Source organism: Alosa pseudoharengus, unplaced genomic scaffold, assembly GCF_046254945.1.
Source record: "Alosa pseudoharengus isolate Yale_2024_CS ecotype anadromous, Long Island Sound unplaced genomic scaffold, YU_APseudo_1.1 YU_APseudo_1.1_scf_11, whole genome shotgun sequence".
In the NCBI taxonomy this organism is placed as follows: Eukaryota; Metazoa; Chordata; class Actinopteri; order Clupeiformes; family Clupeidae; genus Alosa; species Alosa pseudoharengus.
Window position 1 is genome coordinate 17,879,221 of NW_027468576.1, and position 17,775 is coordinate 17,896,995.

Here is a 17,775-nt window from a genome sequence, read left to right on the forward strand (position 1 = left end):
AGTACATTTATCTAAAGTACCACTAGTTTGTCTTTAGTATCTGACACAGTATACAATGTCTTAAGAACCATTTTGCAATCAAGCCTGAGAACAGGACCATACATCACAAGACCTCTGTACAGTCCTTTGTATGTGTGGTCTTCTTTGTCCTGTGGACTAGATTAGCTTTGTGTAGGTGTGTGAAGCCGGACTGTCGTCTGAGGAGGGCACTGGAAAACAAAACAGGGAGGAGAACTGGAACCGCTCAGACTCATCTGGCACGGCGGGGCAGTGAGGCTGCGTGACTCCCCTCCCACCGTCCCGTTTGTAGGGATGGAACATAAACAAATCTATCAGCGATCTAATAATTCTATTGATGCAGGAAATAGAGAAGATTAAGTGTGCTTCCATCTACAACCCCCCCCCCCTACACACACACACACACACACACACACACACACACTCAGTCACAGCGTTCACATTCTCAAACAAAGATACCCACATAGCGTGACATACAAATCAACATTTTACCTCATACTTTCCCCTACAATGTTACTTGAGCATGTCATCATCAATTACTGTGACTTTCTACAGGACCTGTAGTCATAAACATTCATCATAAACACAAATATAAACTGCTTGACTTCAAAAGTAAAAACCTTGAAAAAGAATCCCATTCAATACTTCAATTTGACAATATTTGAAATCATTGCTGAAATCCACAGCCCAGGACAGTGCACATTTCTACAAATGCTATAAATGCCTTCCATGACTGTAAGTAAATATAGATGTACTTTGATGAATTTGGTTTATCATCTATGCTGGACAAATGCATAAGAGATGGTTCAGTCAATTTTCTGTTGTATTGTATTTAGGTATTTAATAACTTATTTTATTGGTTCAGTATGAAAGCCTTTTGACCAGTTACATTTCTCCACGCACTGGCAAATATCGTCTAAGATATAACATCTGTTTAATTTATTTGAGCTTACTGAACAGACAAGAATCTTAAACACCCACTTGTGAACTAGCTCCCCTGGTGAACTAGCTTTATCTACACCGAAGAGGTAGGACAGCAAAACATATTCAAGAGAGAAACATATTCAAAAGTTAATACCATGAAACACACATACACACACACACACATACAGTACATACCCACACGTGCACACACACACACACACACACACACACACACACACACACACACACACACACACACACGTGGTTGTCACGATGCAGTTAAACACACACATACACACAAACACACACACTCACACAGACTCACCCACACCCACGGAGGGCATGTTAGAGTCACAGTACACTATTGTTGAAGGGGGTTTACCACATTTACTTTGGCTCTGTCCTATGTATGAATTCCCTCGGAAACTCTGTGCTGGCTATTTTACAGAAAAGTGTCCTGCTGGTAGAAACGTATGTCCCTGGACAATTCACCATACATGAAATAATCCATCACTAACACAGCAATCAAAACAATACAGACAGCTATAGGTGTACTAATAAAGACATCACACACACACACACACACACACACACACACACACACACACACACACACACACACACATACACACACACACATACACACATACACACACACACATACTGTACACACACACACACACACACAAAGTGAACTATTTCTCCAGACAGTACCATATTATATTAAGTTTGCGATTTATTAACCATGACCAATTTCATCAAGAGTTCATCCCATAGAGAGAATCTGGATTTTACATATTTTCTGACTTGTTTGAATTTGATATGCTGCCAAAGTCACCCATGTTTGCTATGGTAAAACATCCACAGTATAATTCCATGACTCCAAAGCTCTCCCAACTCTCAGTTACTTTTGGGTGAATCTAACGCCATCTCCCTGCATTTGTAATCCTAATTTGTTTATCTTCAATTAAAGTCCCTGTCATATTCTTTCCAATCGATCTTCTCTCATCCATGATAACTCAGCCATTCCTTTCCCCTTTGTGGCATGAATGAACAGATTTGTGTGTGTGTGTGTGTGTGTGTGTGTGTGTGTGTGTGTGTCTGTGTGTGTGTGTTTGTGTGTATGTGCCTCAGCCCCATGGCTCTGCCAGTTCCAATTAATGGAGATGCCCACTCTCCCACAGATAATGCTCTGGTATGGAGGACCGGACAGGCCATTGGATGGGGGGCTTGGTGGTGGGGTGATTGGGGGGTCTAATGGAAGGCTGCCTAACGAGGGGACTGGGCACGCTGAGGAAGGAGCGGGGTTGGGGGGGGCAGGAAACAGCATACACTTCCTCAGACAGGATACAGCGCTTCTCTAGGAGGCTTCTATCCTGGACTCAGAGGCCTCAGTGCTGGGATTTTAATCCACTAGGCCAAACACATGGATGGAGGAGAGAGACGGAAGAGGGAGGGGGAGAAGGAGAGGGAGAGAGAGAGAGAGAGGGAGAGAGAGGGAGAGAGAGAGAAAGATAGAGAGAGAGTGAGAGAGAGTGAGAGAGAGGGAGAGAGAGAGACTTTCACATATACATTTAACAGATCTAAAAACAACATATCCGATGACAGCAGGAACTTAAGAGTAAAGAATGACCTCTTTCAATAGTGCCAAAAACACATGTGCACACACACACACACACACACACACACACACAGAGACAGAGAGAGAGAGAGAGACACTCTTACCTGCCCATATAAATGTTCAAGACTGTCAGTCATTTTTGTTTCAGCGTTTTAGTGTTTAGTAATGGACTGTAAAGAAATCAGCTGAAAATAGCCCTCATTTCATGTTTTGAGAGAGATGCCATGGCTGCATGCGATACTCGGCCTGTGCTGAGTTAGTCCTCCCTGCAGTTGCCACCACTACAAGTGAGCATGGGGCTTGAGCCATGCAGATGGAATGTGTTAAGAGCAGTTAAGTCCATTGTTCTTACCTATCACTTCTTGTACAGGAAAATCTCATTTGGGTTTCAAGCCAAAATTGTTTTCCCCTGGGTATCAGATATAATATACTACACACTTGCATGCTGCAATAGGGAAGCACAGTACATCTATAGAAATTCCAAACTCTGTCTTCTGTCTCGCTAAAATGTATATCAGCACATGAATGCAAGTCACACACACACACAGAGAGATACAATAATGGGTTTGCTCACCACCATAACTCTCAGCTCCAGGAAGGAGATATATCCTTGGAGAAGATAACAGCAACTACTGACCAATCAAATGCAACCAGCATTAAATCAACCCTAAAAATATCATCCTCTTATATGAGCAATATTTCTTTTGATTCATCTATGTGTCCGAGATGTAGCCTTGAACTCAGGCTGAAAAATAATTGCCTTTAAGGATATATTTGAAACTGTGCAGATAATGATGAGAAGATGGCAGTCCCTGGCATTACCAAGGGCATCACCTACAAAATTAGATCAGCTCCACTTGCCAAACTTATATACAAACCGTAGGTGCACACTGTTAACACTTTCGCCTTTATTTGTGCCATCATGAAAAGTCTCATGGTCTTAAAATGCTTCTGCAATAAAAAAAGGGAATATTTATAGGATGAAAGGATGAAATTATTTTATAGGGTGCGAGACAATCCCATTGACAATCAAAGAATCAAACAATCAACGCCCAATCATGTGGATATGAATGACATGTTGTTATTTTATTACAGTAAAATTGTTAGTATTCTGTCTAGGCTTTCAGCTTTCTCCAAACACAGAGAGCTCTGTCACTCTTTGGCATGCACAGTGAATTGCTTTGATTTGCTGAAAGCTATATAAACATTTTAACCTACTGGGGGAGCTTGATGGGCATGTGTGCAATTAGGGATCCTAGGTGTGCTACTAGGCCTAAGTCTTAATTTCTTTTCTGTGCTTTTTTATCTGAAGGTCTTAGGGCTAAAACATCAACAAAATCACAAATCACAAATCATGCCAACCCTATATTATATGTAATTAAGAATAGTTCAAAGACAACATATCAACTGTTGAAGGAGAGAAATTTTATTGTTTTTTGGAAAACAAATATGTTCATTTTGAATTTAATGGCAGCAACAAAAATTTCTCAAAAATGTTGGGACAGGGGCATTTTTACCACTGTGCTGCTTCACCTCTTCATCTAACAACATTCTGTAAATGTTTAGGAACTGAGGAGACCAGTTGCTAGAATTTCGAGAATGAAATGTGGTCCCATTCCTGCCCGATATAGGATTTTAACTGCTTAAAAGTCTGGGGACTTCTTAATCATGTTTTTCATTCCATGATGCAGATGGGCATTCCATGATGCAGGTCTGGACTGCAGACAGGCCATTTTAGCACCTGGACTCTTCCTCTATGGAGAAATACTGTTTAAATATGTGCAGAATTTATTTTGGCATTGCTTTCCTGAAATATTTGAAGTCTTCCCTGAAAAGACATTTTCTGGATGACAGTATATGTTGCTCAAAACCTGTGTACATCATTCAGAATTGATTGTGCCTTGCCAGATGTGCAAAATGCCCATGCCATAGGTATTAATGCACCTCCATATCGTCGATGCTAGGTTTTGAACTGAGCACTATAACAAGTTGGATACGTTGGATAGTTGAATAGTCCCTCTCCTCTTTAGCCCAGAGAAGTCCATGATTTCTGAAAAGAATAGCACATTTTTATTGGTCTAGCCACAGGACCCTTTTCAACTTTACATCAGTCCATTTTAAATGAGCTCAGGCTCAGATAAGATGGCATTTCATCATGTCTAAATTAAATGTATTTTTTGCATGGTAGAGTTAACACAGGCATTTGTGAATGGAGTATTAAACTGTGGTCAAGTTTTCCTGAGCCCATACAATGATTTTCTTTACAATGCAGTGCCATCTGAGCTCCGAAAGACTATGGCCATCCAATATTCAGCCCTGTCCCTTATTAAAAAGTTTCTCTGGGTTCTCTAAATAATGACATTATGCCTACTGTAGATGATGAAATCCTCAAATCCTTTGCAATTTAATGATAAGAAACATTATTTTTATATTGTTTCATCATTTGTCCACACAGGTTTACACAGAATGATGAATACCTCCACATATTTACTTCTAAGAGTCTCTCTGGGATGCTCTTTTTTTATCCCCATTCATGGCTCCAGTTCACCTAATTAGTTGTGAAATGTTAGCCTACTCTTTTTGTTGACTTTATCATTACACAACTGTTCCAGCCTTTTGTTGCCACCGTAACTAACTTTTTTGAGACATGTTGCTAGCATCAAATTTAATATGTGCTTATATTTTCCATAAAATAGACACATTTCTCTCCTTCAACAGTTCATGTTATTTTTTAACTATTCTCAATTAAATATAAGGTTGACATGATTTATAAATCATAGCATTCTTTTTTTATTCACAATTTACAAAGTGTCCCTACTTTTTTGGAATTCGGATTGAAGCCTACAGTACATATGGAGCCTGATTGTATGCGACCTTTCTACACCAGTGATAGGCAAGTCATGAAAAATGTATGGTGTACATTACTCGTTTTATAAACAGAGCAGAGGCGACGTGGCTGATCTACAATGGTCAAGATAGACTATTCTTGGGAAATTTGGGATGTGAGCCCGACATATTGTATTTTATTTTGTAAGGTGGACTATTCTTCCTTGATCCTGCATGGAACGTGAAACCTTCTGTGTCTAAGGTCCACAACGTTTTCAAGTTCCTGTTGCAGTCGTTAGAAGGCGAGCCTAAGCAAATATGCCTGGGTGTTCTTTGTTGTCTAGAGCTGGGTCCATCTGCACTTGTCCAAAAGTCCTGCTGCGCCTTTAACCTTGACACAGTTCAAAGACTAGTCTCTACAAATAATGAATCTTCAGTGTATTAATGCATTTGTGTCAATACAGATTAAGACAGGGGATTTGTAAACCTGTATAGTGTTGAAGGTCTTGCTGATATCAATTGCCTTGAAAAGCAGGGGATCTGTAGGCCTGTAGGTGTTGAAGGTCTTGCTGATATCAATTGCCTTGAAAAGCAGGTCTATAATGTCTTGGAATAACAGGAAAGATGGAAACCATTTAAGTTGTTTACATTTTTAAACTAAAATAGTTACATATTAATATGTGTGATTACCAGAGTGCTTGTCATGCCTGTGTTTACTTTGTGTCACGAATTTGATTTATAGTCCGTTATGAACACATTGTAGGCCTAAACACTTTGGACCCATGCTGCCACCTGTTGTCTACTATTGGTTACTACCTCTCTGCAGCTCACGTTGTTGAAGTGGAACCATTGTTTCTGTTGTTCGAGCGAACAGTTTTAAATGCTGGACCAGTGCGTCGTAATGCATTACGATGCTTGGTGGACTCCGAGTGGTAGATGTGACATGGTTCTCACTGGGATTTAGCTTTTTGCTGGCCTTTTGTCTCCATAGGTTTTCACGTTATGTGCCTCATGAATTTGAGAGATCTCATACATTTCAGCTTTTCCAGGATCTAATCCGATACGGGAAAACCAAAGCACAAATAAAGCGATCGGACCTCCTACGAGTCTTTGATGTTCCCAAAAGGTGACAGCAGCTACACCACTTTTCTCTGTTATTTTGCTGTGATGTGAAAGCATTGATTCTCAAGGGTATGTCTGTCGTAAGTTGTTGCATTGTTGCTCAAAGATAATTGTTGCATAGAACAGTGACATTTCTCTTTTAGAGACAAACATGTACGTGAGGCCAAAGGCCTATACGTTGAATTATCCCCTTTCACCAGTTAAAAGGTTTGATAGGGACAAGACGGGGTAACAAGGCAGGCTACCATGCAAAGGTCTGGACTGAAGAGTTTGACCTCTATTGCGTTTGTAGTGTACAGTTATAAGAGGGTGCTCTACAGGCCAGTAAACTATGACCTCACCTGACCTGACCTCCTTGATTGTTAGACTGCATCGATTGACGTCAATATCCTTTTTTTTTTTTTTTATATTGTTTTGACATACTTACAGTATCATAGTGTGTAATAACATATGTTGTGGTATATTCTTAGCTTAATGTCATTTTTTTCTAAATAACCTCTTCCCAATAGATGGTTCTGGCATTTCTACGCAGTCTCTGTTGTATGGAATGGGCTCCTCCTTACTTTGCTCCTCCGAGCAATTATGTCGGAGGAGGGTCTTCCAAAGTGGTTGGTTGACACACTGTCATTCCTGAAAGGTGAACAACCTAGCACAGGTACTGGTAAGTAACAAGTAATAATGCACTTAAGCAAACCTGTGCAATTTGAGGTTATTTGGTGGATCTATTTTAAAAGCCAATTTAAGCATCTTGTTCGTTCTCCCATCAGATCGTCCATTGTCTGTCTGGATGGTTCACATTTTGCTATGGGTCCACTGTCTAAGACGTCTGCTGGAGTGCCTATATGTCAGCGTGTTCTCCAATGGAGTCATCCATATAGTCCAGTATGCATTTGGGCTGAGTTACTACATCTTTCTAGGCCTGACTGTGCTCTGTGTTGACATTTCACCCTCAGATGAAGGTGAGTTTACAATTAATTAATTGTCCGTAAGTAAGTGCCAAAGTGTTGTAAATAGACAGATGTCTGAGTTTAAACTTAATTCCAGTAAACATCTGATGTGTTATCTAGCTAAAGTAAATAGTAAATAACAGATACTACTGGTCTTTGATCCGATTGGCTGAGCCACGTATGAAGATGTTATAAAATACTAGACACTCACACTTGACTGCATTACATGCCAATTACTCCTGCACCTAACAAACTGACAAACAAACCACTTATGTTGCTTTGCGATTATTCTGATGTATGTCACTGAAGAACTACATTAATTGGAGGAAGAATGATGATCTGTTATCAATAAATGATTGAATGTATTGCTGTGTGTTTATTTTACGAAACCTTGCTGGTTAGGCTATATTTTGTAACCATGTTATAAAAGTATCATGCCTACTGTAACTGTTTAGCTAAAACCACGGTAAACCATGGCCTCAAATACCCACCTGCTGTTTCGTTCAGGCTCATCTCTGCTTAGCCAGCTGCAGTGGTACCATGTGGCTGGAACAGGGCTTTTTCTCTGGGCATCATGGCTTCAGCACCACAGCCTGGCCCTCCTGGCCAGCCTGCGCACAGGAAACACAGGTAAGTGCCTGCCTAACACTGGATCTCTGGAGGAGGATAATGAGACATGAGGCGAAGCGATGAAAGGATATATTGGTTTTCTTATTTTATCATGAAGCTTGTGGATGTGTGTCAGATGTCCCTCATTTAACAATCTGTGGGTAGGGGAGACCATTCCGGATTGGGTAAAATAAAAATCATATTGTCTGTTGATTGACACTTTTTTACTTCCTTATGGGAGGGATTGTTTCCTCAAATAATGACCCCTACTGAATCATCAACATCTTATCCACTATCGTGCACTTCTTGTTCAGGTGCTGTGAAAACTCTTGCCCACCGTATGCCGCACGGGTGCTGGTTTGACCTTGTCTCCTGCCCACACTACTTTGCCGAGCTCCTCATCTACGTGTCCATGGCCGCTTGCTTGGGTGGTGCCTCAGTGACCTGGTGGCTTGTTGTGCTCTATGTCCTCTTCAACCAAGCGCTCACAGCTCAGCTCTGTCATGAGTTCTATCGGAGCAAGTTTGAGGAATACCCGCCTCAGCGCAAGGCCTTCATTCCATTTGTACTGTAATTCAAACCTCCAGTGTTTTTGTTTGAAGTGAATATGAATATAACTTTGCTACTTGTTAACAATAATGCATAAATGTTGTTTTGAATGAAAATAAAGATTTGCCTATGTTTATCATGTAAAACACTCAGGTCAAAGGGAAGAAGAAACTGAAAGAGGGACTTTTACTACTGATAGTGATTGATAGCGCTTTTATATAAAAGTCTGTCAGGGGAATTGTTTAATAGGAATTTGCTGATGGACAGCAGCAGCTCTAGTGCACACTGAAAAATGCTGTGTGCCCCATGACTGCTGTGTCGGTAGTAGACTACTAGAGGGCTCAGATGTCAATGTATCCCTGTCCTGAAATAAACCTTGCAAATTGTTTAACCTGCAAAACTGTCCATGGATTTAATAGGTAAATTGGTGCATTTTAAAGATCTCCAAAAGGTTTGCTAGTATGTCATAATTTATTGCAATAAATCTGCTTTTAACTTGGCAACCTGGCAATGCATGATTTATGGATAAACCGATAAAATCAATGTTTTGTTAATCAAATACCCAAAATATATCTGTTAATTTTATTTAGTAAAAATTAATGCTTTATTTTGTTTAATATATAGTAGGCTATAAAGCAGGGGTCTCAAACACCCGGCCCGCGGGCGGCCCAACTCCGGCCCGCGACGTATGTCAAAATAATAACGTAATCCGGCCCTTGGGATTTTTTAATTGCGACAAACAACGATACTGATTAAAATAGACGATAGTTCCAAGTATGGTGACAAATCTCATTTGTACTCTGCTCCACTATGTGCTAGACATCCAGAGCTTCATTCAAACCCAAAATCGCTGCGCAAAGTTTTCAGGAAATACTTGTATTACACGCGAGAAACACAAAGACGTGCATTTGTAATGACGCGGAAGCGATGCAGGCCATATGTTGCATAAATTGAAGCAGAAATAGGCCTACACCAAATGTTGAAAAACGTTTACGTGTGATGAAGTCTTAGGTAGGCTATGCTATGTTATTCACCTATTCTAAATCTGAAGGAGAATATCCTTTTGGAGATTATGATCGATCATCTATTAAATGGAGGTGTGTGTATACGACGGTGTCCACTAAGCATACCATGCTTATTTCGACCCTCTGCCCAACATAGCTTGTTGGTTGCAGTGGTAATCGTGATGATAGTGTCCGTAATGGACGGGGTACAGACAGCAGGGCTAGTAGAAATAGGGCTCTAAACTACAAAGTCACCCGCAATATGATGCAAACTTCTGGGTACTCAGATTACCCGCGATAGGAACTGATTTGACCAGAATACTTTATTGTAGGCCAGGCCTTGTGGTTTAGAAACCATATACATCTTAGGTGTTGGTATACATCTTAGGTGTTTTCCTGTTAATTTGTTATGTGGGTAATATGAAAAAAGGAAAGTAAACCTGCTCAAATATGTTCATCCAGTATTTACTGAAAGGTGCAAAATTTTAGGTGCTTGCCATCCAGTAGCAAATTAGATGGGTAAATTTACCCCCTTCATAAACTTTTGTTTTACTCAAAGATTTTTACATTTACAGTAGGACTTTATCTCTGACCACTTTCAAGCCATGGCCTTTTGAAATTTTGATGTAAAAATCCAATGGTGTTGCTTTCTTAACCCTGACGCCTATAGTTTGCCAGGTTTAAAAAAGTTATGAGAGGAAAATATTTTTATTTGGTGTGAAACACACACATACCTGTTTTTATGCTTTTCATTTGTTTTATAATTTGTATTAATATTTATTTTATCATTATTTTATTTATAAGCTAAGGTTGCTAGCACAGGTGTCTAAAACTAGATAAAAACACTTGCACTTTCTGTTTGCAGTTTTGTGTGGTATTTGAAAAAAAGAACATTGCATTTTCAGAAATAGCCGGCCCTCCAATCAGATGACGTTGGCAGAATTGGCCCCCAGCTCATTTGAGTTTGAGACCCCTGCTATAAAGGGTCAATGTAATGTAGTCTCACACATCCTTTCAGTACAGTGGGTCTGCTCTTTCCAGCTTGGCAACATTTTCCATGATGTACGTTAATGATAGGTAAAATGTCCAATAACCACATTGTGTTGATGTGACGTCAGAGCCATATGTACACGTCTTGAACTCAGAAATCCAATTATATCACTCGTCGTCGAAACACTACCGCCCTCTCATAGGGGTAGCAAGTTCGTGTCCAGGCCAAAACCTTTATAGTAAACTTAGGGAAATGGAGAACTAATGGCGAAGTACCATGTAGCTTGTTGACGATCGGGAATAAGTCGAAAGAACAACTACACTGATTTATGTGCGGGTGTTCTTTTCTTACACGGTTATCTTTAGCACTGCTACGTTGTTTTGAAGATGGCTCTTAGTGCCGCTGGTTGGCATGGCGCGATCAGTTTGATCTGCGTCCTGCTGCCCCTCACAGTCGCGTTGTTTTCGGTCGGAGTTGTTGGGATTCAAGAGGAGAAACCCGCACAGGAACAACTGCCTGTGGAGGTACGTTTGAGATTGACGTTTATCGTGAAGAACAATTCGCTGGGCAGATGCCAAACGTTTTTAACCAATACAGGACATAAATTAGAGCTATATAAACATGCACTGGTAGCTAGCCAGCTAAAGTTAGCTACAAGATAATGGTCCCTTGATCATCACCTGGCTAGCTAGCAATAACTAGCTGTTAGCTTACTGCGCTCCTGCCGAACATCAGCAAACTGGTTTGAATAAGCTCAGTGTGACATCTAAGTTGTAACAGGTTTTAATGACATTAAGTGGAATCGTCATCTGGGTTAGGTCAGCCAGGCCAGGAGCTATAACATAACATTGGAGTTGTGCTATGAATAACTAGCAGCTAGTGACACTGTGTTGATTCATTGTATTGTAACCTTAGTCGTCAGTTAACATTAATATTAGGCCTTTGGATTTGCACATTTGTACAGTTTTGAGACCTCAATCGCCGAATATTGATACAAGTTAAGTAAATACATGAATGCTGTTCGTAGTACGGTATATGTAGAATGACACGCATTGGAATGGTAATGTTATATTGGAAGTCCACGTTGCTTCCTGGTTTAAGTCTGGGCGGCAATGAACTCGAAAAACTGGAATAGAATATATTTGTGTTATGATCGGTACCCAAAATTAATATTACCAATGCCTCTCAGTGATGTAATGTAAAACAACATTTTATTGGCCTCGTGCAACTGAACTGACAACCTTATGAAGTTTATACCGGTATCTTTGTCATGCGTGCTGATATTGTGTGAGAAATATCAGACAATACGTTCCCACGTTCACTCACGCCTGCCGCTTCTTTGCATTGTTGCCTAGTGAAGTTAGTAGCGCCACACATGTGTACTGAACCTCAAACTATAAATGCCCAATTTGGCCATTGATGATCACCTTTCTACTGCTCATTGTGTCGGTGGTATTCTCCACCAAAACGTTTATGCTCTCCCTTTTGAGTTCTCATAGCCTGCCCTTTTTTGTTAGTCATTGTTTTACACCCTTTAAGTACTTTGAGACCGGGTTGAAATACACACACCCAGACACATTGACAGTGACACTGACCACACACACACACACACACACACACACACACACACACACACACACCCACCCATAACTGGTATTCTGTTTCTTCTCTGTTCACTTTTCAGAAAGCTCCCACAGGCCGACCCAATGGCCCAGTGGTCAGTCCCGACGACCCCAGCAAGGGGGAGCTGGGCTTCATCCATGCCTTTGTGGCGTCCATCTCGGTCATCATCGTCTCCGAGCTGGGAGACAAGACCTTCTTCATTGCCGCCATCATGGCCATGCGCTATAACCGCCTCACAGTCCTGGTGGGGGCCATGTTGGCTCTAGGGCTCATGACCTGCCTGTCAGGTGAGTGGTGACCCGTGGATGGTGCTTGGCTCAGATTTTTTTTTTGTTTTATTATTACTGACACAGAGCACTGTTTCCTGCCTTTTGGCAGGAGATGATATTAACTTGCGAAACTGGCGATTGGCACCTTGCACAAATAGGATCTATGCTGTTATAAAGTGATAAGGAGGTCGTCTTGGCAGACAGCGTGCGGTCATCTGTGCAGGAGTGTGGTGTTGGAAAAGCAGCAGTTCAGTCTTCGTATAACGGGACAGGTTTTTGTCCAACCTTCTGGGACCATTTTTAGAAATGGCTGTGTTTGACAGTGGACGGAGACAAACCTCTGGTGACCTGACAGGATTACAGCCAGCGTTTCCTTGTACAGTACAGTAGCCATCCGTAAAGGAAAGCACATATCAGAGGATGTGCCCTCTGGCATGTCCAGAGATGACCCTTTCTACTTCTCAAATATTTGGAAATAGCCTAGTCATTGTCCTCCAGTCAAGCATAACCCAGTCAAGCATAACCCAGTCAACCTTGTGATCTTGGTGTTTCTGTTACACTTGCATTGGATATGCTCATATAAGAATATACTATCTTAAATATTTGCTTACCATAAAATGTAGCCTACTTCTGTTAGTTTTTGTAAATAATTAGTTATTTGTGACCGTGGCCTCCCCACACTTCTTCAATGTGATCAAAGCTTTTTGGTGGCACTAATAATAGAGTACCGAAGTGTTGTGTTCCGTTTCCATGACTGCACTGTCACTGGATCTAAACAAACTTTGGAACTGGCTTCCCAGGAGGATATCTTCTGTTGCTGGGAGACACTGCACATGCAGCATCATTTCTAGCTAATACAATTTTTATTTTAAATGTAGGCTATAGCCATTTAAATGTTTCTAAATGCTTAGCCACATAATACGGATTCCCTGGCAGGTGTAGTAGAAGGAAATAAAATTCCAGTGGATATTTTATGTCTTATCAAAGACTCGCGGCTGTTAAGTGACATTTTTTGTTTGTGAATTTTAATCCTTAATCACATCCTTGGCGATCTTTCAATGACAACAGTGTGTAAACTTATGATAGAAGGCCTATTTATTCTCTTGGGACTCCCCTTTAGTCTATGGTTTATTTTTTGAGATTGCATGTTTAGCTACACTTCCTGTGAGGTCTCGCCCCAATACAGAGATGTGTGAAAGATTAGTTAATGTGAGAAATTGTTTCACACTCTTCTTGCCTCAGCATGTTTCTCACATATGCCATTGTTTTGTTGTATTGTTTTCTTTTTTTTCTTGTGTAAATGGGGGATTGGGGATGAGAAAGAATGTCTTGGTGAAAGTTTGTGTGTGCTGCGTGCGAGCGAGAAGGGGGACTTATTTTTGCAACATCTCCTTTTTAAGTCCTCTAACAAGGCCTCGAACACATCCCCCTCCCTTTCTCCTACACAAACATACTCACACACTCACACACACACTCACTCTCACACTCACTCACTCTACCCTTGTTGTGTTCTTCATCACTCACGCTTCTGTGCCTGATGTCCCCACAGTGCTGTTTGGCTATGCCACCACTGTCATCCCACGTATCTACACCTACTACGTGTCGACGGCGCTCTTCGCCATCTTCGGCGTGCGCATGCTGCGCGAGGGCCTGCGCATGAGCCCTGACGAGGGCCAGGAGGAGCTGGAGGAGGTGCAGGCTGAGATCAAGAAAAAGGATGAGGAGGTGAGGTCACTTACCTCTTTTAGAGGCAGCCGCCGCCAGCTAGTCCACTTCCTCCTGGAAGTCCTGATCATTTGATAATTTGCGTCTTTACCAACTCCTGTCTCTTAACTGTATCTTCCTCTGATAATGCCCATCACTTTGGTGCAGTCAGTTGTTGAGTGGTTAAATGCATATATAAACATATAATTAGATAAAAAGGTATATTGTATATAGTGTACAATAACAATGAGGGACACTGTTCAATTATCTTGCCTTCAGAGCAATATCATAATGATGACACTAATATCATAGGGATGCCATGTTTTGCATGTTTGGATGTTAAGTACGTACTGGTATATGGAGTATTGCTCTCGTGCACACAGCACACATATTTGCATAGTTGTGCATTCGTAGTCTCAAATTTGCACTTGTTGCTTTCATAGTCAAAGGTACAGTTCATATAGGTAACCACAAATGCACACTTGCATGCAACCACACACACACACACAAACACCGACTTCTACAGAAACTGCAGCTATGCGTGAGCACAGACATTGCCACTTTGGATTGGGCACTGAACAGGAATTTACTTCAGTCACCTCATGTTGCTAAAAATGCACAGTAAGTTCCCTTTACTTGTGCTAATACACACTGGTTACCCAACTGATCAGTACACAGATACTCACAGATTCTGAACACTAGGGCTTATTCTTACTGTTGTACCTGAAATCAAATAAATGCTTCAACATGGCATCTGTTGGTATCTCTTCACTGATTGGCTTACCCCCCCCCCCCCTCAGCTGCAGCGCTCCAAGCTGGCCAACGGGGCCCCGGACGTGGAGACGGGCTCGACTGCCGCCCCCCAGAGGGGCTGGAGGAGCATCATCTCGCCCATCTTTATGCAGGCCTTCACCCTCACCTTCCTGGCCGAGTGGGGCGACCGCTCGCAGCTCACCACCATCGTCCTGGCTGCCCGAGAGGTGAGGCTGAAACATCAGGGCAGCTCCACTGGTAGAACAGTTATATATAAGGGCCTGTGTCCACCAGTTGTGTTTTTTTTAGCACCCTCAACTTCATTTTCAGAGCGCTTCAGTCAGGTGTTTATTGTTGTTTGGGTTACAGCGTTTTTATTGGTTGTCGAGAGAGAAGCGACATTGAGGAGCCATCATTCTCTGTACCACTAATATTTTTAAAAATCTGTGTTTTTATGTCTGTGAGCATTGACCGGTCTCTTCAGATATTCCTATTAAAGGATAAATATAATTGTATATTATTTTATTCATCAAGTTTATTCTTACCAGTGCTAACAAATGTATATGAACAAACTGACATAAAAAGATACTTTTACTATATAACACACTATTTCCTTAATGCTTTGCTTCATGATTTGCTTCACAAGTGTTTGTTGTAGGGTCATTTCCTGCTGATCTGGGGAGGGTTCCTGTAATATTTGGAGTTCTCTGTAAGAACTCTATAGTTAGCAGGATTTTTAGTCCACCTTGCAGCATTCACTGGGCTGGTGTTGTGGAGTGGGCAGTATGCTTTGTTTTGTCTGCTGTCTCTCCCTTGGCGACAGTGGAATTTTCACTAAGTACCAGTATTTGCGTGCCCTTGAAATCGCCATGCTGATTAGGAGACAGAGTAGGCCAAAGGGATCTTTGGCAAGAAGATTGTAGCAAATTTTCCTGACTTATTGCCTGATCTTTATGGTGGTCCATCTCCCAGGATCCTTTTGGAGTCGCAGTGGGCGGGACCCTGGGGCACTGCCTTTGCACAGGGCTGGCCGTGATTGGTGGACGAATGGTCGCTCAGAAAATCTCCGTCAGGACTGGTGAGATTTATTGCACGCATGCATCAAACGCAAATCACATGAATGCACATTTCTTGTTTATCCTGTGTTGTAATGTGGACTTACAGGATGGGAGGTTGTCAGTGCCTTGACTAGTGTTTGCGTTTCCCATCCACAGTTACAATCATTGGAGGTATCGTCTTCCTCGCCTTCGCCTTCTCGGCCCTCTTCATAAGACCTGATGCTGGGTTCTGATTGGAGCGCGGGGTAGTGGGTTCCTCTTGTAAATAACTGTTCGACTCAACAGCGTTCCTACGGAGATGGGATATACTCCTGAACTGTGTGTGTGTGTGTGTGTTTTAAGTATGACTGAACGTGTGGAAGGATGTTTAGGAGTGTTATTGTGTGTATGTGTAAAGTGAGATGTGTGTATGTATAAAGTGAGGTGTGTGTGTGTGAGTGTTTAAGCTTGTGTCTTAATGAGCCGTGTGGCTCTGAAACTCTGAATGCTACTGCCCACTTTGGTGGGCGCCCAACAGTACTCTACTCGGCATCCTCTCTCCAGCCCCCAGCCTCCTTCTGCATTCAGACTGCAGTCCTGTCTCCACAGAACGCGGTGGTTCTGACGTGATCATACAACATCAGAACTAATCGTACTCTTTCATTACAACCTCCATCTCACCACCCTCCTCAACCCCCCACACACACACACACACACACACACACCCTCCGTCCCTAGTGACACTATGTGAGCCCAGAGACTGAGCTGGAAGAACTCACTGCAGCCGTTACTATTGACCTCCCTTTTGAAGTGTATGAGCTCCAGTGTTCCCGTGGCTCTCTGGCCAAGCCCCCCTGGCCTGTGCTCTGGACACCACTTGTGAGCTACCTGCCATTTTAAAACCCTACTCCGCTGCAGTAATGCCTCCAGACCTGGTCGGGTCGCCTTTGTCCTTGTGTCTCCAACATGGTCGCCAAGTGCAGTCAAAACGTGTACACCCTTAACTCTGGCACGACTGTAATTACATCGTCAGTTATGTTTTTGTTTTTTTAAACGTGATGGCTAGCTTGCACACTAATATTTAGCATTTAGACTGCCTTGTTCTGGTCAACTCTGTCTACATTCCTGTACTGTACATACACAAGTATGATCCAGAGACACATTCGGTTAAAAGTACTGTCGTGAAAATACTTTCTGCCGGTTGTCAGAATACTCTAAGCGGCTGGGGCTGGGGCTGGGGGGTGCAGTTGGGAGGCGATGTTTTTTGGGCCAGTTCTTCAATCATGTCTCCTACAGACCTACTATATACACACGTACTGCCAGCGAAGCAAGAGGACAACCTATGTTGATACATTAAAGAGTGGTTGGCGAACTGCATCAACCAGTAAGTGAAATACCATAAACCCGTGAGTGATTTTATTTATTTATATCCTCCCATGAGCACAGATGTAATGAGATTAAAATAGTTTTGGATGAATGTGCCCTTTGATTACTTTGGTCTGTGGTTTTTGTTAGTTTTTTATTTTACAGAAAGTACTGTAGATGTTGGGTAGAGATTACTTTTTTCAGGACGATTGGACAAACCAGTCAATATTTGACAGTGTGTCCCACTTTGAAGGTGACAGGTGTGCTTTTGAACAGATGAAGTTTGATTTTAAGACTCTGAGCCCCTGTAAATAGTCAATAAAACCTGTCAGTCTCAGCCACGTGTCCTGTGTGTGCTTTCTCAGGATCTACTCTGGACCAATCAGTGTACAAATCTTAGTGAAGTGTCCCTC

At 41.9% G+C, this 17,775-nt stretch overlaps 2 protein-coding genes across 3 annotated transcripts; both read left to right on the plus strand.

The window, feature by feature from the left end:
- Nucleotides 1-6,273: 6,273 nt before the first annotated feature.
- On the plus strand, nucleotides 6,274-9,119 carry srd5a3 (steroid 5 alpha-reductase 3). 2 transcript variants are annotated; one of them, XM_076276777.1, is made up of 5 exons: nucleotides 6,274-6,515; nucleotides 7,021-7,172; nucleotides 7,279-7,470; nucleotides 7,966-8,088; nucleotides 8,382-9,119. In XM_076276777.1, the coding sequence occupies exons 1-5, from the start codon at nucleotides 6,301-6,303 to the stop codon at nucleotides 8,639-8,641; spliced, it is 942 nt and encodes a 313-aa protein (XP_076132892.1). In that variant the 5' UTR covers nucleotides 6,274-6,300; the 3' UTR covers nucleotides 8,642-9,119. The 2 variants fall into 2 exon arrangements, with proteins under 2 accessions (XP_076132892.1, XP_076132901.1); XM_076276786.1 differs by having other exon boundaries at nucleotides 7,021-7,166.
- A 1,674-nt stretch (nucleotides 9,120-10,793) lies between these two features.
- Nucleotides 10,794-17,699, plus strand: tmem165 (transmembrane protein 165). The gene is made up of 6 exons (XM_076278203.1): nucleotides 10,794-11,135; nucleotides 12,296-12,521; nucleotides 14,053-14,228; nucleotides 15,008-15,187; nucleotides 15,933-16,038; nucleotides 16,175-17,699. Exons 1-6 carry the CDS (start codon nucleotides 10,998-11,000, stop codon nucleotides 16,249-16,251), a joined length of 903 nt encoding a protein of 300 aa, XP_076134318.1. The 5' UTR covers nucleotides 10,794-10,997; the 3' UTR covers nucleotides 16,252-17,699.
- Nucleotides 17,700-17,775: the final 76 nt, after the last annotated feature.